This window comes from Marmota monax, unplaced genomic scaffold (assembly GCF_021218885.2).
Source record: "Marmota monax isolate L192 unplaced genomic scaffold, Marmota_monax_Labrador192_F-V1.1 WCK01_AAM20220418_F8-fsc00003, whole genome shotgun sequence".
Lineage (NCBI taxonomy): Eukaryota > Metazoa > Chordata > Mammalia > Rodentia > Sciuridae > Marmota > Marmota monax.
Window position 1 is genome coordinate 28,479,518 of NW_026694084.1, and position 24,705 is coordinate 28,504,222.

A 24,705-nucleotide genomic window follows, 5' to 3' on the forward strand; every position below is an offset into this window, starting at 1 on the left:
TACTAATCACTGCTAACTTTTATTTGTATTCAAGGACACAATCAACCAGGAGAGAAGAGTTCTTTTGCTCTGTCAAATAAATATATTTAAAAGCTAGAAAACATCAGAGCAGAATTTTATCAAGCCTATAAAAGAGATGGGAAATTTTTATTAATAGTTATTTACAACTATATACAGAGTTAACATATTGCAAGGGAAACATAATATAAATATATTCAAAGGCTTCGTTTCCAATACTTGACATTTCAAATTTTGAAAACATTAAAAATACTATCGAACAAAACTCAGACCACATTAGCAATGGTTTAAAAAAGGGAGCAATTTAATCATTATAATACAGAGTGCTTTAAGAAGTTTTAAACGTGTAAAAGAAAAAAACAGTTTAGTGCATTCAATTGTTACAGTCTTTACATTGCTTCTTTTTAAAAAATGTTAACAGTAGTATGAAAAAAGCCACCCACAAAGCCAGCTGTCTGAGCGAAGAAATCAGCTAAATTGCAGCATTTTGGAATTACTAATAAAGCTATAGTTAAAAAATAAACAGTTTATAAAAATGAAAGCAGCATGCATATTCAAGGTTTTTTCATAACATTTCCATTAGCTGACACATTTAACCAAGAGCTTAATATTTATTATTCATTAAATTAGATAAAATAAACTGGCCAAGCCCACTACATGTGATCATTCAGAAAAACATTTTAAAATCCAAAGCTAATTAAACTGAACATTTCTTCTATGAAGAAACCACATTTTGAAAAATGGTCCTATGATCACAAAATAAAGGGTCCTCAACATAAATGAACAGCACCGGTCTTTACAAAGTTTATAAATCAGTATGAACTTTCAGTCTCCTGGTATGATAAGAGTTAACAGTTAACACTCCCATGATTCATAAGTGAAAAGCTAACTCTTAACTCATTAGGATCAGTTCAGAATTTTTTCTCTAGTCAACGAAATTGTTACACAAAGTAGAATTTCACTGAAAGATAATGAAAATTCTGATCTGACATCTGTATGAACATTTCTGATTCCCACATGATTGTAAGAAAACACTACATATATTTTACATGATTCTTTTTCACATTTTTTTGGTACAACACTTATTTTAGAGTTTCACCCTATTCAACTTCTTACCAGTTTCTTTTCCTTCTTCGGTATTATCTTCTATTTAATAAAAAGCAAATTGGCTTCTAATGAGAAAAGTAACAGAAATATTACAAGTAGAGATTATGGCATCCTTGAGTGTGTTTAATTAAATATCCGATCATTAAGGACCAGTGATACCACAAAACTTATTGTTTCAACGTGTATAGAGGTTATTTTAATACTTGAAGTTGTATAAGCTCACATACAACTTTTAATCTTGGCGCAGGGCCTGATAAATAAGACACAAAATAAATCAGGTTTGGTTTTTCTGTTTTCCCATTCCTAACAATTTTTACTCTGTAAAATGTTTGGTCACTCAAAGCTATAAGCTTAATCACATATCAAAGAATACAAGCAATCCAGCCCTTCTTACCAGACACACAGTAGTAGTAAGCTGGACTAAATATGAGGACAAGCTCTAGTGGTCATTAAACTCCCTCAGAAAGTCCAAGATTCAGATGTCTCTATCATATCAGAATAAAAATGTACTGTATTAAAATCTGAATTTTTACAAGTCGTTTTTTAATTAGTGTTCTATTTACATTGCAGAACTTCCACCAACTGCAGTAGTTTAACTTTGGCACAATATTAAGTTCCATTTCTTTTGGATATTGGATCCTGTTTTTTGAGAGCCCCAAAACATTTTCAGTGTCATCAAAGATTGGGCCCCTTCACAGTAAACCAGACATCTTGAGTTGAAGAACTGATTCTCCTTCAACATTTTAAGCAGCTATAAAAGAAAAACATAAAAAACTGAAACTTTAAGGAAAACCAAACTTTAATTTTACGACTTTTAGATCAAAATGACTATTAACCATGAAAATACATCCTCTGTGCCCTAACACTGAGCTCAACACACACATATCATATAATGCACTATACCTTGTTGGTACCTCATAATCTATATTCTTCATATGCCAGATTTGCTTGTAGACATTTATCACCTCTCTCTAGTCATCTATAAAAATTATGAATAGGAAGTCTATATATCATTATCAGTATTTATAATAAACAAGCTGTGAAATCTAAAGACCTATATTTTTCTGTTTATATACAAAGCTGGCAGGTACAAATATTATATATGTACTTCACTTTTTGCAAAAACTGTTCGAAAAAGTTTGAGTGACTTTTTTTTTGTAAATTGAACCATATTTAAATTCAATAAAACTGAGAGAGAGAGAGAGAGAGAGAGAGAGAGAGAGAGAGATACTGCAGAATGAATCAAGGAACATTTTAGTATATCTGAGTTATAGCTCTTGCCCTTTTTAAAAATATTTTTTTTAGTTGTATATGGACACAATACCTTTATTTTATTTATTTATTTTTATGTGGTGCTGAGGATCAAACCCAGTGTGTCACACAAGCTAGGCAAATGCTCTACCACTGAAATACTGAGCTACAATCCCAGCCCTTCAGCCATTTTTATCTTATTTTAAGACAGGGTTTTTGTTAAGATGCCCAGGCTGCCCTCAAATCTAGCTGTTTTCCAGCCTCAGTCTCCTGAGTAGCCAGGGTCACAGGCATGCAACACACAACTTTTTAAAGGAAACCTAGAGTGACTTCTCTTATAAATGAACAATTATTTTATTAAAGTAATAACCAAAATTAAGGTTTTATAATTGTAGACTTTTGTGCATTGGAAAAGAAAGGCATTTTTCTATACATACCATAAAAGTGCACATATCAAAGTTGCAATACAAATTTTTTAAAACTAGCTTTATGTGAATTTTCTGACCATAATACCAGTGTGAATATATAAGAATTTTCCACACAAATTTAAAGTATGGTTAAAGTAAATCATACAGAAAAGTTCACATTATTTTTAGAAGATTATAACTCCCCAGAAAGTCGCTGCAGAGGCTGCAACAACAATTCACGGCAGCAACAAATTTGTTGATTTAATCTTGGCTGAGTGTGCATTCTTGTGTTTAGCAATAAAAAAAGTGACTGTTAAAAATATTTTATGCATCTAGGTCAGAACAAAGCCTGTCCTGAAGCTTTCCAACAGGAGGAAGTGGAGGGCTACACTTCAGGGAAAAGCTGTACAAAATTCTTGAGCTTCTAGTGACTTAAAATGTGCTCTCTAACCTGGAACGAGATTTGTACAGCTTTGTAAAAGCATCAACATTTTCAGTTCATCTTCTTTTCTGCCTTAAAAAATGTAAATGAAAATAAAACCTGATAAAAAATTGCTAAGAAATAAGGACAGTATCTTGCATATACTGAGGTCTCAAAAATAATTGCTAAAATAAATAAATGAGAGAGAAAATATGGGAAAATTAAGGAAATTATGAGAAAGAGAGAGAAAGTTAAGAGGGCATAAAAGTAAAGCCTGGGTTAGGGATGTAAAAAGCTATGGAAACAGGCAAGCATGTTCATATATAAAATAATAATGACGGTCTATGTCTCATTTCCTCCTTTACTGTTTGAGAACACTGCAATGATTTCTAATAGGAGATGCTATTTGTACTACAGACAGATATTTCATGACAACTACAATATTTTCTGAAAAAAATATACTTTTATACTGGAACACTCCAAAACTGAATACAGAAAATAATAAATCCATGTTGCTGAATTGCAGAAGTAGTAAAACTTGAGGTCCTAACTCTGAATCAGGTAAATGATTCGTAATAAAAGCAAAATTTTAATTAATCTAATTGATAAAGAATAAAGATTTAAAGAGCATGTCAAAATCTTTCAAATTTAATCCACATTTATTTGTACTCTTAAGAGTATAAAGATATATATTTTAATCAAACACAGTACTTGTGGTGGTAGATTTGTTTTATATCAAAAAGATATTTTAAGTGACTGAGCTAATTTAATATCAAATATGTTATTTGCCTTTTGATCTCAAAAACAGAAATAATTTACATCACGGTTTTCAAAAACAGATGCCACCTAGGCAAACATGAAATTTATATAGGGTTGAGAATAGAACTTTGGCTTTTAATAGAAAAAGATACTGAAAGCTGGGGTGGTGGCACATGCCTGTAATCCCAGCAACTCAGGAGGTTCGAGGGCAGCTTCAGCAAATTAGTAAAACTCTGTCTCAAAATAAAAATTTTTTTAAAAAAGGCTGGAGGGGCTGGGGATGTGGCTCAAGTGGTAGCACACTCGTCTGGCATGCGTGCGGCCCGGGTTCGATCCTCAGCACCACATACCAACAAAGATGTTGTGTCTGCCAATAACTAAATAAATAAATAAATATGTTTTTTTAAAAAAAAAAGGCTGGAGATATAGCTCAGTGGTAAAGTGCCCCTGGGTTCAATCCCTAGTACGCGCAGACAAAAAAGGTACTGAATTATTTAAATACAGAAAGCACTTTAAACTGTAGCTAAAAATCTACTAAATTTAGAAAGCAATATGATGACAAGAAAAAAAAATCAGTTTTTATTTAGTTTCCTAAAATTGAGTAATCCTCACTCTTGTGGTAAGTCTTCCCTTTGGTATACTTTTCCCCCTTCTTTGTAGTTTTAGTTTTTTAATTATTTCTTTGAATAGGCAAAAAGAAAAAAAAATGAGGTTTTAGTGAAGGAGGGTTGCAGGAGAAGCACTTTCCTTATCTTTACTGTGTGTGTGTGTGTGTGTGTGTGTGTGTGTGAATCTCCTCTTTCCCTGGTCTGACAGAAAAGGTATCTTTCCTCAGAAAGAAACTTAAAAATATTTCTTACAGGGGCTAGGGATGTGGCTTAAGTGATAGTGCACTCGCCTCACATACTTGAGGCACTGGGTTCCATCCTCAGCACCACATAAAAATAAATAAGTGGAATAAAGCCATGCTGTCCATCTACAACTAAAAAATAAATATTAAAAAAAATATTTCATACAAAAATAAAGCAACATTAAATTCTACATAATAATCACAGTAATCGAACAACATATGTTAATCATCTACATTTTGACTCTATTAGTGGTACCTAGTCTTATTGAGGAACAAGAAGTGTTTTGGAAAAAAAATTATCAAAAGTGAAGATGACTGAAACAACAAGATGGTTGTTAGAAATGCAAGTGGCTGATGGAAAAACTACCAGGTTAAAAACTTACATTTCAGTCATCTGATTTAGAAAGCTTCCGCTTCACATGTCGTGGGGGTTCCCAAGTATCACTATCATCTGTTTCTTCTTCATCTTCTTCCTGATCATCAATGACTTCCTCTTCCTCTTCATTTTCTTCAAATAATTCTATTCCTAACTCAGATCTTCTCTGTCTTTCTGCAAACCACTCTCTGACCTGCTCATAACCCATATGTGATCTGTTGACAAGTTCATCAAGGTCTTGCTCATTAAGAAACTTGTGCTTCAGGTAATAATCCTTCAGTATTGCAGTTCCAGTTTTAAATTTTATGAGTGATGGTGGCCTGTCCCAGTTGTTGATTCGTTTGCCTCCTCTAGGCCGTCCACGAGGTCTTCCTCGGCCCCGTCCTTTGGGTCTCCCTCTTCCTCTTTTCCTAAGGGATGACAGACCATTCATACTGCTCGAATTGGCGCTTTGATAGTAGTAGTACCATTTCAAGTTTCCATTCTTCCAAGCATAACGGGTGTCCCCAAACCAACTAACTATGTCTGTCCTAGCAAGCCCACTTTCTTCAGCCAACTTATCATACTCTTCTGGTGATGGCCACTGTGTTCTGACAAATGCACTTTTAAGCATGTGCAGCTGCTCAGGTGTCTTTTTACAAATCTTGCCTGTATTCCCGGATTTAGGTGGGGCAGATTCATCTCCAGGAGAAGTTTCTCCAGCTTCTTCTTTGGAACTACCTGCATTACTTTCATCTACTTCTATTTTCTCTTCCTTTAAAGCTTTTGATTTCTTCTTCTCTGTAAACCATGCATCAATTTCCCTTCTAGTAAGTTTGGTTTGCGCTCTTAACCTATTCAATTCTTCCTCCGTAAGTACGGAGCTATTGAGAAAACTTGCCTGAAGGACACGAAGTTGCTCAGCAGTTTTCTCTTTAAACTTCTGGGGAGTGAAGTCAGGAAAAGGATTCCAGGATGGCTTATGCTGTGAAGTAATCACAGTTGGGGATTCAGTGGTTTCGTCACTGGAGTCTATAATGATAGTGGTAGCGGAATCATTGTTGAGATGTAAGCACTGATTACTCTTCGAATTTCTCTGGTTGTACCTTGTGTCACTAAACCATTTTTTAATCTCACCTTTTGTCAGGCCTGTTATTTTCATAAGTCTGATAATTTCAGAGTCATGGGGAAACTGATTTTTAAGGTAGCTAACTTTTAATTCTGCCAATTGTTCCTTAGTCTTTTTTGCTCGAATGCCAAATGAATCAGGGTTTACCAGTGCAGTTTCATGTTTGACATTTTGAGAAGGGGGAACTGCTGCTGTTGCTGGCTTTGTTTCTGCAACAGGCGGAGCAGCAGGCCCCTGACTTTTCTGTACATTTGTTTGGTTTGGAACCCCTGCCACGGTCAAGGCTATAGGTGCTGTTACTGGCAAAGTGTTTGTTCCGGCTACTTGAGTGAGAACCAGACCCGGCTGACCAACTATTTGGCATGTCTGTAAAATAGATGGTAAACCATTACTCCCCGTGGAAATGTGTGTAGGAATGACAGTTATGGTCTGAGGTACAGTATGTACTGTCCCATTGAATTGTTTCCTTCTTGCCTCTTCTACTTCCTCAGGAGTCCAGCTAACACCATGTTTAAGACGTTGGGCTGAAAACCATATCTTGATCTGTTCCTCTGTATATTTTGCTTGAGCAGAAAGAACTGTAATTTCTGACATTGTTGGATAAGGGAATTTGTTGTAGGTGTTAAGTAAAAGGGGATTGTTATCCAACGCAGCATTGTAGGTGGGAATGCTACTAACAGGGATTAAGACTTTAGGAATCAAGTTAGAGTTCTGCTGAGCAGACACTGCAGTTATCACCTGTGCTAGTCCAGGAAGAACAGCCGCGGGGGTCACTACTGTGCTGGCAGTATTGGGGTGCATTCTGTTTACAACAGAAGTACTTGTATTAGATTCTGAAGCTGAAGAATTTGCATTTTCCACATTTTCTTCACGGTCTGGCTTGATTTCATTCTCTTTCTCTTCAGGAACATCCTCAGCTGAGTTATGATGGACTGTGATCCGTTTGTTTTCTACTTTATTTTTCATCATTTTCATGATAGGAGTTTTACTGATAGAGATACCTGAAGAAGAAACTTCTATGGATTCTGCTTGTTCTGCATTCTCCTCTTTAACAAAACTACCATCAAAAGTCAGATCGTTTATTGTTTGCTCAAAGATTGTCTGGTTATTCCGTTTCACCATAGTCAACTTGAAATTCTCTTCTCCTGGGTGATATTTCAGATTATGTTCAGAAAGTGCATCATACCTTTTGGTAAGAAAGTTGCATTCAACACAAACATAGGATGAATTTAGCACTACATTGGGATGTTCTGAATCCACATGGAAAGTAAACATATTTAGATCTGGAGTTTGAAAAGTACAATATTTACATTCATAGCCACCTTCAACTTTTTTATTTTGCTGATTGTCAGAATCCACAGATTCATGAACTTCTTCATCACTTGAGATACTCTCTGCCCTGGTGTTTTCTATGGGCGTAAGTACAGGAGGACCTTCATCCAGATCTGATATTAACTCAAGGTCTGGATCCTGTTCACTGGCGAGGACCATGCAAGGTATTGTTGATTTTCTCCTGCTTGCCATGCTGATGTTACAGGGAAAATTTCAGTGGTGATTAAAAAGCATTGAAGCTTAAAACTGTTCAGGATTATTCATTTGAAAACAATGGCTTTTGGTTCTGCAAGTCCACTTTTGTGCTCAACAAGTCTCATTAGCAGCTTTTTCATGGTTCAATCAAGTAAAGAGCTTATTGTTGGCAGATAAAATACCGCTGAACTGCTGAAATTTTTGAAGCACAACTCCAATCACCTACATTAAAATAAATTTAAAATGAGTGACTATGATCTTTTAAGCAAATTAGTTATATTTCACTTATATTGCTGCATAGCTCAATTATAAAGATCAAGAATAAGGTAAGAATCAGGGAAAAAAAAAGTCCTCTAAAGATGAAAATAGATACCTCCAAGCTAAAACTCATTGAAAGTTATGTACTATACTTATCGTCAGATCCAAACTTTTTTATTTCAATCTTATAGCCATTTGAATCTTATAAGAGAATGAAGAGTGGGCCTGCTTTTGTAAACATGCTACTATCAGTGTAAAATGACAATCTCTTAACAAGGTATGGCTGGGGGTGTAGCTCAGTGGTAGAGTGCTTGCTTAGCGTATGAAATTTGCTGGGTTCAATTCTCAGTGTGGCAAAAAACAAACCCAAAACTATAAAAAGCAATCACAGTTACTCAAAAATGATCACCATTACATCCATCAATTATGTCCTCTTTCTCCTACAGGTCTGTTTCATTAGCCCAAAAAGGAAGTTCACACATGGCAAAAAATGGTAAAGATGAAAGATGAATGATCAAAATTTCATAAACAATTATTCTTACTCATTCTATAAAATGCTATCAGGATTTATTAAATATATCTAATCATCTAAATCTGCTAATATGGGTCCCCAATGCTGGAAGAATAAGTTTGAGCCCCATAAGGTACATAATACCCTTCACTGTGGCCCCAACCTTGCTTTTCTCCCTATCTCTGCCATCTTTCTCCTTCTTCCAATTTCCTTATGCTTTCCACACACCAGAAATGACTGCCATTCCAGGGACACTCAGTACACTTTCAGACCTTTGTCCATGCCATTCCTGATGTTAGGACACTTGTCTGTGTACCTGCTATGATGATCTCTCTGTACCATAGGTTACTTTTTTCTCTTGTGTTTTTTTCTAGTCTACAACTTACCATATAGCAGAGGCAACATTTCTGTTCCCACTCCCCATCTACATCTGTGGTCTTTATATTATACATAATGTATCCCATTCTTTTTTAAGTAACAGCTTTATTGCAATAAAACAAAGTCTCCAAAACTCTAGATTGAACAAACAAGCAAAGGAGCTTTTTTTTCTTTTTTCATTCTGTGTTCAGTGCTCAGAAGAAGCCAACATGCTCTTTGCTAAGAGAGCTTGTAACAGCAGTTCTTTTTAAAAATATTTTTATTGGTGAATTATAATTATACATAGTAGTAGCCTTCAGTGTGATTTATTCATACCTGCACACATCATAATTTGGTCTATTTCATCCCCTGTACTTCCCCTTTAAGCAAAGAACCTTTATATCTCAAACGCATTCCCAGATGAGCTATTTTGGTTGATATCTCATTCATATTTGCATCTCTAGTGCACACAAGAAGCCTGTACTCGAGTAGGTAATCGCTAAATGTTTATTAATTTGAATTAATATGAATAGGAAAATAGTCCCGCAAAACTCAATGGAGCCTGAGGGCATCACCATAGAGAACAGAGGCTAAAATTCACAAGACTGAGTTTGAATATCAATAAAATATGAATTATACAGATTCATTTTCATAAATTTTGCAATCAAAATATTTCAAATAAAAATAAGATGCTAAATTAAGGTTTACATGTCTCTGAAATCTAAACCAAATGACAATGAATAAAATGAATAAGAGGTCTCCCATATTTGCCACTGTAATTTAGAATCTTTGCATTTACTAGCACCATCCTTATTACAGATGAAGTAAAGAGAAAAGAGTTTGCTAGATGAACATGATATCACATGCCTGTAATTCTAGCAACTGGGAAGGCTGAGGCAGGGGGATCACAAGTGTTTCAGCAACTTAGTGAAACACTTTCTCAGAATAAAAAATTTAAAAAGGGGTGGGGATGTAGCTCAGTGGTACAGTGCCACTGGGTTAAATCCCCAATAGTAACAAAACAAAACAAAACAAAAAGTTTGCTTAAAAGATTATAAAGCAGGCTGGGGTTGCAGCTCAGTGGTTAAGCACATGCGTGAGGCACTGGGTTTGATCCTCAGCACCACATAAAAAAATAATAAAGATATTGTGTTCATCTACAACTAAAAAAAAATTATCAAGCAAAGTCTGGCCCCTATGAGAAGATATACAGACTCAGTAAAGGGAGATACATTTTTAGGAGACAGCTGTGCAAAGAGAAAATGCCTTAACTTGAAGGTGGTAAGATCCCCCGCACTACAATTACTCAAGTACAGACTACAGATCCATTTGATGGATTCGAGCAGCAGATGGAAGAGCTGGACTAAATGTCCCTATTCCCTGATTTCCCAAATTACAAAACAAAAAGTGCTCAGCTTAGTAATACTAATAGTATTGACAGTCCAAACCCCTACTCTTAAAGTTGTCCTACTTTTTTTTTCCTACAAAATTCCTTTTAACTTCTAAAAGATTATAAGGAAATGTAAAACTATTTTATAACTAAATGTTATAAACTAAGCTAATGTCATCTTCTAATCAAATAGAGGTCATCACTTTTTTTTTCTTAAGTATCAACATTTCTGTTAGATCAATATTTGAATAGGAAATTCCTAGGAATGAAGCTCTGTGGTAAAGGTAAGGCCCTGTATTCAATCCCCTACGCACACACACCCACACCCACACCCACATACACACACAAATAAATAAGAAAGAAAGAAAGGGAATTCCCCAAATAGCTCTAAATGGATAGAAGAATAATAAATGAGCATCATTCACAATGTGGATGACAAAGAAAAACTGTTGAAAGGCAGGAGAGTTAGCTATTTCATTCTCCTGAAATTAGAGACATACTATATTTATTTGTGGGAAGCTAACAGCCAGATAGAGGGTTTCTGGGCACTTGCCAGTTACACACACTTGTAACCCCAACAGCTCTAGAGGCTGAGGCAGGAGGACTGCAGTTTGAGGCCAGGCTCAGCAACTTAGTGTGGCCCTAAGCAACTTAGTGATATCTCATTTTAAAATAAATAATAAAAAAGGGTTAGGGATGTAACTCAATGATAAAGTGCCTCTGGATTCAATCCTCAGTGTTTCTCCATCCTCAAAAAAAAAAGGAAGATGAATTTTTTCTGAAACAACCTATAAGTGATAATTTAACAATTTGTTTTAAGCAAGGGAGACTTTAAAATAAAATACTATGAGAAGCACCAGCTCCAGAGAACTCCAAAATATAGAAGAGTAGGTATCTGGTCAGAGAGGGTAGAGGCTGAACTACTCCCTGAGTCCTACGGATCCTACAACCCATTTACATCTCTGAGGAGTTCCAAGATGTGTTTGAAAGACTGTCTTAAAAACTTAAATACTTTTAAGACACTATATAAATTCCAAAAATCCTTCTCATCCTGGCACTGCTAAAATTTTCAATGGAATTTTACAACTAATACACAGTAAACTGAATGTGCCTTCACTGGACAAGGCAGGCCAGGGCTTCAGGATAGAGCAAAGTAGCCAGCAGAAATAAAAGACACAGAGGAAAAAGGGAGCAACCCCAATCTCTTTATTCTTTTGGCTTTCCAGCTCTCAAGGTTAAGCATTTTATGTTTTATCTGGCATATAAACAGTAATATGCTACCAAACTATTACTTTTATTTCTCTTCCTCCTAGTTCACTAGTTCAGATTGCTCAGTTGATAAAAATTTAAGCAGATACAAGTGAATCTTAAAAGATTTTTTTTTGCCAAAGTCATGAAAAGCATAAAATACTCATATTCTATATTATGATCTTGTAATAGATATCAAAAATTGTGCTTTTTCCTCTGAAAATATTGGTCTTGGCCATATAGTCAAGTTTTAAATAAAGTTACTTAAGAGATGTTTTTAAAAAAAGACTTCAGTAATTGAAAAGCTGAACACCTGGGTGTTTCAGATTTCCTCAACCTCTGTTTACTTCTATATCCAATACATAGACCCCCAAAATACTATTCTTTCCTCTTCTAAAACTTTTGCTCACCACGACCTACCTTCAGGTTCTCCATGACTTTGCTAACAAAACCAGAGTCAGAGTATTAGTTAACATGCTCCTAAAGGAAATACAATATTCCCTAAAGAGCTGCAAGATTTGGCCCAATGGCTTAATTCTGCATAATACACATAGTCTAAAAAAGACCAAAGAGGGAAAAAGGAATGTTCAGGGTTCTTGTTATAAAGTCATAATTTTGGAGGAAACAAGGACCTTAGAACAATTAACCTGTTCTGTGGAAGAAGAAACCCGGCCGAAAGTAATTAATTCTTAGAGGCATTGTAGAATGGAGCTAAACTACAGGGGCTAGGTTCCCTTCGGTAAGATATCTGGTAAAGCCACTCAGTTTCTACCTGAGATTCCTCACCTATGAAACCAAAATTCTTCATCAAATTCATTGAACAACGACTTGTTGAATGTTGACAATGTGCCAGGTACTGCCTAGAGACTAGGGAGGCACTGATGATCAAGACAGACTGCTCTATCAGGTATTAGCAAGGGAGCAAGGAAGATAGGCAGCCAACAATTAGAATAACTATGACCAAAGCTATGAGAGAAACAAGTAGCACAGTGCAGGAAGCTTCTAGAAAGAGAAGAGAAGGTTTCCCTGGGGGAAACAGGAATAGTGGTATGCCCAGAGGCTGTTCAAATAAGAATACTTCCTTCACCCATTCTGATACACAATATGTGTTATCAGAATTAATGTTATCTTCCAGTCTTTGAAAAATTCTTTTGAGAGAATAAAAATACCATCTATTAAATATTATACACTCTACCACCTTGTTTTTTTTTAAAAAGCAAATTAATCAGCTGATAAGACATACAAATTGAATGAAAAAGCAGAAGAAAATATATAGAGTAAGAATTGCTATGATGTTGTTCCAATTAATCTCTCTTTTTCATTAATGTGCAATGGGGCCAGGACAGGAAAACTGTCATATAGAAATCACTATTAGCTGACAGGCATCTCATCCTCTAGTTGAAGGCAACTCAAAACAGGGCTCAAAATCAATTTGGGGGACCTTGCACTATTCACCTGTAAAAAAGGGGTTAGAGGTCAGTTGCACAACTGAGTGGATAGGTGACTTTGCAATTAAAACACAATAAAAATATCATATAAATTCATCCAGCACTGTAAATACAATTACTCATAAAAACTATTTTTAGTTAACCTTTCCTTGAAGAAATACATTAAAATTTTTTTAATTAAATCAATTGTTCTACATTGATTTTGTTATTATTTAAAATGCTAACCAAAAGGTGAAAAAATATTTACCTAAACTTTTTCAAATTAGAACAAATTTTTTGTATTAATTATAATAACTGGGAGGAAATATGTATTTACATGGACAAAGATTTGATGAGCAAAATTTTATAGACAAGTGAGATTTTTACATGAGTTTATAGATGGAATTTTTATGTGTGACATTTACACAGTTTCTTTAATATTGTTATAACACTGCTTTATTATAAAATACAACAAAAACAGTTACAAGTCCTTAAAATTGCAAATAGACTAAAATATTCCTATGGTCATTTGCCTCAAGCTGGAAACAAAGTTTCCTTTCTATTTTTAAGGCAAAAACCATGTGTTCTATAAAGGTTTTTCCACCAGGAGCAGGCATGTCTCGGTATGTATAGCCTTCAGGTATATTCCAGGAATTTTTTTGGAGGGGCCAGGTATATTCCAGGTATTTTTTTGGAGGGGCTGCCACACTCCAAGGAATCAAGCTGGTTCTAAGAACCCTCAAAATCACCCATATTCTATAGGTATAGACCTGGCCAAGCCAATTTCTAGGGATCCATCTGCATCCTGGCTCCTCTCCTGATGCTCCTCCATCAACTCATGATTCTGATATAATCAAAATAATTACAACAAAGTTTCTCTACAGAAAAGGACTTAATGAAAGCAAAATTTATTCATGATACTATTAAAATTCTGGCAATTCTTATACAAGTTATTTTATGGTCAGAGGAATGTCTGCTTGGCTTTCCATTATATCCCTAGGGCCCAACAAAGTGCATATTAGGGCTCCAATAATATCTGCTGAAAAAAAAAACTTGAAAAAAAAATATATATATACATCCTGTGTATTATATTATGCATTTTATTTCATTAAACACTTATTTATAAAGGAATTAAAAACAACCATGTTTGCTTTACAGATTATTTGTGATGGTAAAATCCTTACTGATAAAAAATTACCTTAGGCATTACAATATTAAAATACCCTGTGATCTAAAGCATTCAATTCACTAAAGTAGTGAACATTCTACAAACTCCAGTGACATTCAATAAACATTTGCTAACATCTAAAATTTGCTTGTAATAAATCAGTTTTATGTATGAACAGTATATATCTAAATTTGTGGACTAAGAGTGAAACAAGGTAGATAAAAACATTCAAAGAATTATTCCTACAGGAAAATCAGGAAAAAAGGATATAGTACTTAAAAACATAGTAAATACAAATTCATATTTAGAATCGCTACTTCTCTGTCCCATGAGAAAACTATATTTTTATGGTGTTCTATGACTTTTTTTAAAATTAAAAAGTAAGGTATCAATATAATACAGTACCAAAAAAAAAGCTAGTAGATGGTTTTAAATTCTACTTAGTACTAAAAAAATGTATAATTAAGTACTATAACTGCACTGAATTTGTTAGCTTTTCTTTCTTTCTTTCTTTCTTGTCTGTCTTGTACTTTAAATTAAATGATTAATGGATAACGTCATGTTGGCCTAGTTAGTCACAAAAGCATGTTATTTTAGTTAAGATTTTAAGTGAACGAAAACAAACTTTGTTTTCTACACCAATTCTTGATCAAATAAGAAAATTTTAGAAGGCACTAGTTTTTAAGGTTTGTGTTAATTTTGATTAACTAAACAAAACAGTTTACAAAGCAAAAGTACACACATTGAGAATTCTTAGGAATCTGCATTCATATATATTCCCTGAGAATTCTTAGGCTTTGTATTCAATTTAGTTTCAATTCTCTCTCAGAGTTCTGTTTAGCCAGCTGAAAATACTTATTATCACATGTTTGTATTCAAACTAAAAGTTAACAATCTACCAAAATCATAGAATGCCTGAAATAAAGTAGGAACAAAGAATAATGTGGTCAAATTAAAATAAAGGGTATCCACTGTGTTTAGAGAGAGGGAGAGAGAAAGATAAGGTAGACTTTCCATACTTAAGACATTCACATTTAAAATCTGACATATTTAAAAATCATAGTTAAGTTCTTTTAAATATTAAATCTTGAGATAAATCTTGAGAAAATTGTTAAAAATGGACAAGACAATAGCAAATCAAGTATTAAAGTGAATTTGAAAAAATAAAAATACTTTAAAAAAATTTTTTAAATATAGTGAATATAGACTGGACTGAATGTAATAAAAGTGAAAGCATCTAAGAAACTGTGGTTAAAGATAATCTAATTTCAGAGGATCCTTTTATTAATGCTAATTAATGCTGAAGGGTAAAGAAACTATCTTCTCTGTTTTTTGTTTTTTGCTGCGGGGGTGGGGTGGGGGGGATCAGGGATTGAACTCAGGGGTGCTCAACCACTGAGTGACATCCCCAGCCCTTTTTTGTATATTATTTAGAGACAGGGTCTCACTGAGTTGCTTAGCACCTCGCTGTTAATGAAGCTGGCTTTGAACTCAGAATCCTCTGCCTCTGGGTTTGTAGGCCTTCAGCAAGGCACCCAGCCCTATTTGTTTTTGTCCACCTGTTGTAATGTAGGTAGGCACACAATACACTGAGCGATATGTAAACTAGCACTACTGTAAAATTTTCTAGCTGGTTAATAGTTTGTGACTATTACAAAAGTAATTTTCTTCTGAAAAGAAATTTCCCTACTTTTCTGAAGGAGGTGGTACATCTTTCACAGCCAGTCTAAAACAAGAATTCCATTCTTAGTTCCAAGAGAGAGTATCTATGAGACCATTCTTGTCCATTATAGTCCCTATTTATAAAACAAAGCAACTATTACATACTTCTCTGAGGATATATTCATTCAATTTTTAAAAACACTTTGAAAGAAAGTAATGATTAGTATTGGTAGTATCAACTTGTATGACCTTTATAATTTTTTTTAATATAAGCGATCATCACATTAACGGTTGTTGAATCTTTCCTAATACTTTCTAAACTCATTTAAATAACAATTATACTAAAATATAAATATTTCAAACACATAGTATGTAATCTAAATAGTATGTGAAAAATATATTATTTATTTAAAATATACAAGTATGTATTTTTTAAAAATTTATTTAAAATATAAAAGTATGTATTTGACTATACTTACAGTCAAGCATTTAAATATTGGTATGATTAATAAAAATATTTGTATCATAATTTTCATAACTATAATGAACTATTTCTTTTTATTTTGCATTTGATTTTTTTATTATTGGTTGTATAATGAACTATTTCTAATAGCCTATACATTAAAAATATATTTTTTGAAATTGTTCTTGTAGCTGGGCACAGTGGGATTTGGGAGACTTAGGAAGATCTCAAATTCGAGGCCAGCCTCAGCAACTTAATGAGACCCTCAGCAACTTAGTAAGACTGTCTCAAAATAAAAAATTAAAAGGGTTAGGGATGTAGCTCAGTGGCAAAGCACCCCTTGGTTAGATCCTCAGTATCCCACTCCACCCCCAAAATATGTTCTTGTAAGTCTTGAATCCTTTTTTGGATAGAAAGAAAAAACTAGTAAAATTCTAGATCAAATTCCCCACACTAAAGGTACTGTCCCCGTGATTTTATTTGTCTTATTTACTTCTGTTATCACAGTACCTGGAATGGTGTCTGATGCTCTGCTGATTTTGGCAAATAGTAATTGAAAAATCAATTATAAATAACCACATAAGATTTATTAAGAAGTGTGATACTGTTTCCTTTGAAATTAAAGTAGTCAATTAAAAGTAGATAAATTTAAAGTAGTCAATTTAAAGTAGTTAAAGTTTAAAAGCACATATTTTTAAAAAGTATTAAGCATAAGTTTTTTAAGAAGAGCTTTTACAACATTAGTCAAATAAAGTATCATGGAATATAAAGTGAGTACATTGGCATCTTAGCTTTACATCCCCCCCCCCCCCCCCCCCCCCCCCCCCAACAGTTAAACACATACTTGCCATAGCTTCCTCAGCATCCTGTTCTTTGAAACGGAAGGGTAACCCTTCAAATTAGGTGTGTAGCTCAGGCCATCATTACCAACAGGTCCAAAGTAGTTATCAGTCTTCTCCTATAAAAAAAAAATATCCTTTCATTATTCAAAACATGATCCTAGTCTTAGGAAATTTTACAGTTCATGCTATGACTTTTTAAAAATAAATGCAATTTTTTTTTTTTTGTATGTGGTACTGGGGATTGAACACAGAGGTGCTTTACCACTGAACTACATTCCCAGTCCTTTTTGTTTTTTATTTTGAGACAAGGTCTCACTAAGTTGTAGATGCCGCCCTCAAACTTGCAATCCTCTGGCCTCAGTCTCCTGAGGTGTGCACCACTGTGTGTAACTAAAAATAAATGCAATCTTGGAAAAAAAAAACTGAAAATTTTTAAAATCATCTAAATGCCAACTCAAATATTGATAGAAAACACAAAATTCATAACTACACATTAACAGTTTTACTTATATAGAACAGCCAAGTAGCAGACTAGTTCAATAACATTTCAAAATGTGAATAGATGCAGTCTTTAATGTAAAAATAAGGATGTCAAAATTGGGAATTCTTTAAAATTAGTACATAAAGGTTATGAAAAACAACTTAGCCAAAGAAAGAATTGGGAGTAGGTATATATATGTTTGTGTTTGCACATATACCTAAGTTAGGATATCTGCATCCTAAATATGTATTAACTGGAATGAAAGAAATATTAATGCTGGCCACACAAACCAACAAAGACTTGAATATATTAATGCTATTCTACCCTAACCGTAAGTCTGACAAAATGGCTAGTGTTTAACCATTTAGTTTTTATTAGAAAGCTACCATCAAATGGTATTATAATTACTGTGTTGTAAGCACTAGTACTGAATAATCAAAAAAACTGAAAATCTTTCTCTGAAAATTCAGATTAATATACAAAAAAAGGTTTTGTATAGTACCCAGAGTAGTTAAACCAATCAGGAAATTTTAATAAAAACTATAATTGCCTCTCCTATGAGAATAACAATAAATAGTGCTTTTGAAGGTGAAAGAATTTTTATTGTTTTTGAAGCACAGATACTCCTTATATCACAATAAATGGATAGTAAGGAAAATGATTTTCCTAAAATAGCTTATTTTTTAATATTTATTTTTTATTCATAGTTGGACACAATACCTTTATTTATTTATTTATTTTATGTGGTGCTGAGGATTGAACCCAAGACTTCGCACGTGTTAGGCAAGCGCTCTACCGCCGAGCCACAACCCCAGCCCAAATAGCCTATCTTTTGATTCCTGCTAACATTATACAAGTTTATGAAGAATCCTATTAAGTAAAGAAATAACAATATACAAAAACTTTGTCTAGTAAAATACTTTTGAATTAATGTTTAAGCTAAATAAGTACATTATTTTCAAGAAAAGCAAGAGCATTTTCCTGCTGGGCCCAGTGGAGCATCTTGTTATCTCTCTAGCCTGGGATTCTACAATTTCATTTCCTGCTATCTCCTTATTCAGCCACTCCTTAGCTATCCATCTATACAGGATGTGGACTAGAAAAGAAGATAGGAAACAGCTGCCAAAGAGGAGAGGTTATTTTCCGAAATGAATTATTAATACTGTAGGATATTAGTAACCTATTTCAATCCATTCTTAAATCACACAGAAAAAGCAAGATGTTTTGTGGACCCAAAGTCTCTTAAGAAGAGCTACCAAGACATACAAAGGTGCAAGGCAACCAGAGAATGAATGAGCTCTTTGATACTTCTGAATTAAATCCTATTACTTTAGAATATTTCTACTTCAAAATATTTTTTAAATATAGCATGAGTAGATTTCAAAAATTAAGGAATCATCTCAACCATATATCTTATATTTATATATATCTTATAGTTGCTTAGGCTGACCTCAAACTTGTGATCCTCCTGCTTCAACCTCTCAAATTGCTGAGATTATAGGCATGTGCTACCATGCCTCAGCAAACACAAAAAGCTGTTCTGGCAGTAGATAGATTTAAAAAAAAAACAAAAAAACAAACAAAAAAAACAAGTGCCTGGGCTCTGGAACAGACCGGGTTCAAATATCAGCAGTGTCACTAGCTGTGCAGCTCTAGAAAAGTGACTTAGCCTATCTGTGCCCAGGCCTCTCATTTATAAAATGGGGCAAATAATAGTTTATTTATTTATTTTATGTGGTGCTGAGGATTGAACCCAGGGCCTCGCACATGTTAGGCAAGCGCTCTACCGCTGAGCCACAACCCCAGCACAAATAGCTTTATTTAGTTAATAAAGCTTTGTGAGGATTGAAAGAAATAACACATGTAAAGTTTTTAGAATATTTCCTGGCACTTAGTAAGAACAAAAACAAGTGTTAGATTTTTTTCTGATTTTATTTAAGGTTTTAACTTCAAGTTACATAACAAAGGAATTCTTTGTTTAAAATTTGCCAAGTGTTGACAAACTGTAAAATATTTTAAAATCTGAGTAAATATCAACCAATAAATTTTATTTTCCATTTCATACCTTTGAACATATTAAATAATTCTGGAACAAGTTAGCTTTAACAGGTAGACATTAATCAACGATAATTTAATATCTTCTCTCTCCCCACTCTCTTTCATACACACACACACACACACACACACACACACACACACACACACCTTTCTTTGACCTCAGTTTCAAAATGAATAATTTTGAACCATTTTAACAGGTATTTCTTAAAACAAATCTCTGATATAAATAATCTTATAGTAATGAAGAGAAATTGTTCTTTTCTCATCAACCTTCATACTCCCAAGCCCATGCCCAGTGAAGTTCTAACAAACTTCTATTTGACAATATTGGGCTGTAAAAGGGAAGACACCGGAATAGAAGAAAAACATAATTCTAAATGAAGTGTTCAGAAACATCAAACTTCCCATCTCTTTTCATTTCTCACAACAAAGAGAAATGGGAAAAATCTTTAGGAAGGAGAAAATTGAAATCACCAAAATGTAATGACAGATATTTTACTCAAAATGATAAATGCATATGATATGGCTATGACAATATTTTAATTTTGGAAGATAAAAATTTTTTAAATCTAAAAACTTCATAAAAATCCTGCATTAAAAATGACTTATTAAGTTAGGCATGGTAGCACATGCCTATAATCCCAGCAATTTGAGAGGTTAAAGCAGGAGGATCACAAGTTCGAGATCAGCCTCAACAACTTAGTGAGCCCTTGTCTCAAAAAAATAAAAAGAACTGAGGATGTAATTTCAGTGGTAGAGTATCCCTAGGTTCGATCATCAATACTGACCCCCCCAAAAAAGATTTATTCAGTTGACTCCCTTAAATAAATTTCATTCTGAAATTGCTTATGTATTCTTTTCCAAAGTTATCATTGTATTTGTGTAGGCCAAAGATATATATGCATGGATTATATAGCTTTATGTGTGTGTGCATATCTTTGTGCTTCTTAAATTCATTATGGAGGGCTGGGGATATAGCTCAGTTGGTAGAGTGCTTACCTCACAGGCATAAAGACCTGGGTTCAATCCCCAGCATCAAAAATAAAAACTTCAAAAATACTGCTTATATAAAATGCCAAGATTAAGTATCTTTTAAGACCAAAAGCTGGTAAAAAGAAATTTACTTTTAAAATAAATTGTTTAAAATGCCTATCTCCAAAATGTCAACTCAAATTAATATCCTGACTAGTAATCTAAATCACCAACTTCATTATGCAAATATGGTTACTTACAACTATAGATATATCAGAGCAACAAAGATCCAATAATATATTTCAGTGATATTATAGAAACACTGGCTATTATTCAAAGGGTAATAATCAGTTTTCTAAAATAAATTTAAATTACTTTTGACATATATAGTATAAAAGAATTTTGTTACAAAATTTAGACTTCAAATTAAATATGCTTGCCATAATATAAATGAATAAACAGATGTCTTAAAAATAGGCAATATGGGCTATTACTATGAGCAGTACAATAGTTAATTCTAGATAGCTCTCTGAATGATTGCATTGACTATACTAGATTAAAAACTTGCTTAGGTATTTAACTTTCAACACTGTTAAAATTAAAATAATGGTCTTTTGAACCCAAATACATAATGCTGCAACATAAATAAAAAGGTTACTTTTTCAACTACATTTGTGATCAATTTCATTATTTTAAAAGCACTTTAAGTATTAAGCCAGAATTTATGGCAAGCTAAGTCCAAATATCACATTTTATGCTCAATGTAAGAAAGAAAATATATAATATATCATACCATCACCTTTTCAATTTACTGTGAAATATAAAAAGGAGAAACTATGCAAGATTTACCACTACACATATGCTATTAATTTCATTAATAACTGTAAAATGTTATTCACATTTATTGAAAAAAAAAAGAACTTACAAGGACCATTAAAGGTAAAATCACTGCTACCTCATTCATGACCTACCCTCCAAATTTAGTGAAATAATAAGCTCAGCTATAAGGGGAATAAATCTACTAACGAGCATCTACCACACAGGCACATTTATGTTTTCAGCCTTAGCATATTTTCAAACCATCTGGCATCAATGCCTCTCTGGTTCACCCAGCCTAATCTGTTCAGAATTGAATATAAAACTAGAGTTACATGCACTTTGGTGAAACCAAAGAACAGCACACATGTATACTAATGTTCCAAATGTGAAGCTCAGAACTAGTTTATACTGTATCTTTAAAAAATTTCCATTAAAGACATTAAAGCTCTTTTGAAAATGCAAGAATGGCTCAAGAAATCTGTATGAATCATAACTCTATCATCAGTTACCCAAGTCTTACTTTAATTTTTTTCTCATTTTAATTACAACTGTTAAATAAATCATGTGAAGACATACTTCTATTAAAAAAATCATCAATGCAATTTTTATATTGAAAGGATTCAAGGTTAGACATTTTATTTGCCTAAAATTAGTCTGCATAACCCTAAAATACTTAGAGGAAGGAGAGAAAAACTAAAAGGAAAAAAATATCATGAAAGCCTTTCTTTTTCTGACCTGTTACTGCTGTATTGTCGTTGGCAGCATTCTCAATTCTTTTGCTTAAGATCAGGAGTCACAATTGCTACTTTAGAAATTAAAATAATCTATGAATATACTAGTGCCAATATCCCCTTTAAAACCAACTTTTTAATTTTCACTACAAGCTTAAAAACAAATGACTTTTTAAATATATATGTTTTTATGACTTTATTTTATTTATTCATTTTTTTATGTGGTGCTGGGTATCGAATCCAATGCCTCACCCGTCCTAGGCAAGTGCTCTGCCACTGAGTGCTCTGCCACTGAGCTAAAGCCCCAGCCCCCAAAACAAATGACTTTTTGAGGGCAATTTTTTTCAGAAACAAAGGTAATTCATGTAGCACCATATAACAAAACTAAAAGCTTTTAGACAAAGACAGAAATAATGACCAACATCAACAAATGTAAAGGTACACTTACACACACACACACACACACACACACACACAAACTCCAGTCCAAAACAGTCACTATTCCCGGGGGTGGGCTGCTTCATCCTAACTGTGAACTACTGTACATTTCATGTTGTGATTTTCCTTTTTTTTTCTATAATATTACCCTCCAAGAGAATTTATCAAGTTACATTAAACCTCAACTTAATCACAAGTTCCCTATCAGCCTTTTAAACATTTTTCTCTGAACGTGAAGCTCTTCTCATCTGTCTGTCTGTCTTTTTAGAAAGCTGGGCTGATGACAGAAACGTGCTGTGGAATTTCTGCTCTACCCAACCTCTTCCCTGCATTCCTATCCTCCGTCCCCGTTCTCGCTTCCTAATTCCCCTGCCCTGGGTCTCGCTGATGCCTTCCCAGAGGCTTGATCGCTCGCTAAACTAAACTAAACATATCAAACGGAATCTTTTCTTTCTACAGGCTTTTTGCTCTTTCCTTACCGCTATTCACGGAGGGAAGAAGAGGGGAAAACATACTGAAACAAAGACTTTCAAGTCCCCTTGGAACTTTGGTGTAAATACATGGGGAAAGGGCATCTGCCAGACTCTACTTTCCGGCTACTAGACGCAGTTCCTCTCATTTCCCCTTCCCAGTCTTCAGATCCCTCTCAAGCAATCACCAGGCCTCAAAGATTGAGAGACTCCTCTGGGTCTGCCCCCCATCCCCTCATACGCTGGCTGATACGGACAGATGGCATTTCCATGCTCTTTAATTAACTTATCTCCTAAATCTCAGGGTTTCCTCAAAATGGTAATATAGTTGTTAAGGACTCAGCTCCGAGTCCTTTCCGAAGTGGGGGCGCGGCCTGGCCCCGAAATGGGTGCCCAACCTTCCTTCCAAGGGTCTTCTGGGGATCCCACCCCAAAGCCAGTGCGCTCAGTTCCAGCAGGAGAATCTCTTTACTTTCAGGGAAGCTGGGTCCCCACGAGGTGGCCACACGTCCCCGAGGGCAGCACTCCTGAAACCCCCACCCCAGGACCCGCAAAACTGCCAGCGTCCTCGAGCAGGCGGACCCAATCCCCACTCTCCTCAACAACCCCAAGTTGTTCAGACCTCTCCCAAGGAAGGGGCTGAGATTTTTCCTTCCCAGCGCCCCCGCCCCCAAGCTCCTTCCGCGCTGCAGAAATCCCGAGCGCGAAGGAGCTGTGGGTCTGTCCCTCCGCCGCAGCTCCCCAGCCGCAGGGCAGGCCAGGTCCCTCCCCCTCAGACGCCCCGCTACCAGCAGCCTCCGGCGGGCACAGCCCCGAGTCTCTGCCCTGGGGCTGCCCTCCTCCGGCCGGCCCCCGCGCCGCTCCTCTTTGCGGGCGGGCCGCGGGCTCGGCGCTCCCTTCCCACTCGCAGACCGGGGCGTCAGGGCCCGCGTCGCGGAGCCGGCTAGCGCAGCTACCTGCAGGGGCCGCCGCGCCTCTCAGAGCCCCGCCGCCGCCATCTTGCATTTCAAACCGGCTGCACTTTTCAGGGAGTCAACTCTGACCTGTGAACCCTAAACCCGGAACCACTCCGCGGTCCCGCACAGGGGCCTCGGAGCTCGGCGGCCAAGCAGAGAGCGGGGACCCGGGGTAGGGGTGCCAGGAGAGACGCGCGCCCCAGCGGCTAGCCGGGCGGAGGGGAGGGGAGTGAGCTGGCCGAGGCGGGGCCCTCTGTGCGCCCCAACCCCGCGCTGAGCCAGGCTGCCCACGCCTGGACCCTGCGGCTCCCCTGGGATCCGACCCCGGCCACTCTCCAGCATAGAAGAGCCTCTGGAGGTAGGGAGCTGCCCCGCCCCCCTGTCAACATAAGCCCCGCCTTCCCCGCTTTCACAGCGGCCCCGCCCCTTGCCGGCGCTAGCTCCGCCCGCTGTCGTCAGAAGCCTGTGCCCTCACGGGCCAGAAGGCAGCCCTGCCTTCGGGGCGCTCTGCCCCCCTACGGCGATGGTCAGGCCGTGAGAGGTGGGCACGCTGTCTTCCGCTGAAATGCCGCTGTCACTGCAAACACCGTGTCCTGGTGGCCGGAATACCAAGCTACGCCCTTCTGCAGA

At 35.7% G+C, this 24,705-nt stretch overlaps 1 protein-coding gene across 1 annotated transcript; it reads right to left on the reverse strand.

Moving 5' to 3' along the window:
• Positions 1–24,407, reverse strand: Zhx1 (zinc fingers and homeoboxes 1). Its single transcript, XM_046464668.2, has 4 exons — positions 24,076–24,407; positions 17,153–17,266; positions 5,197–8,046; positions 1–1,876 (listed from the first exon to the last, which is right to left on the reverse strand). Exon 3 carries the CDS (start codon positions 7,819–7,821, stop codon positions 5,200–5,202), a length of 2,622 nt encoding a protein of 873 aa, XP_046320624.1. The 5' UTR covers positions 7,822–8,046; positions 17,153–17,266; positions 24,076–24,407; the 3' UTR covers positions 1–1,876; positions 5,197–5,199.
• Positions 24,408–24,705: the final 298 nt, after the last annotated feature.

Excerpts from the sequence above, each read along its gene's own strand:
- Zhx1 (XM_046464668.2), bottom strand. The coding sequence starts at position 7,821 with ATGGCAAGCAGGAGAAAATCAACAATACCTTGCATGGTCCTCGCCAGT.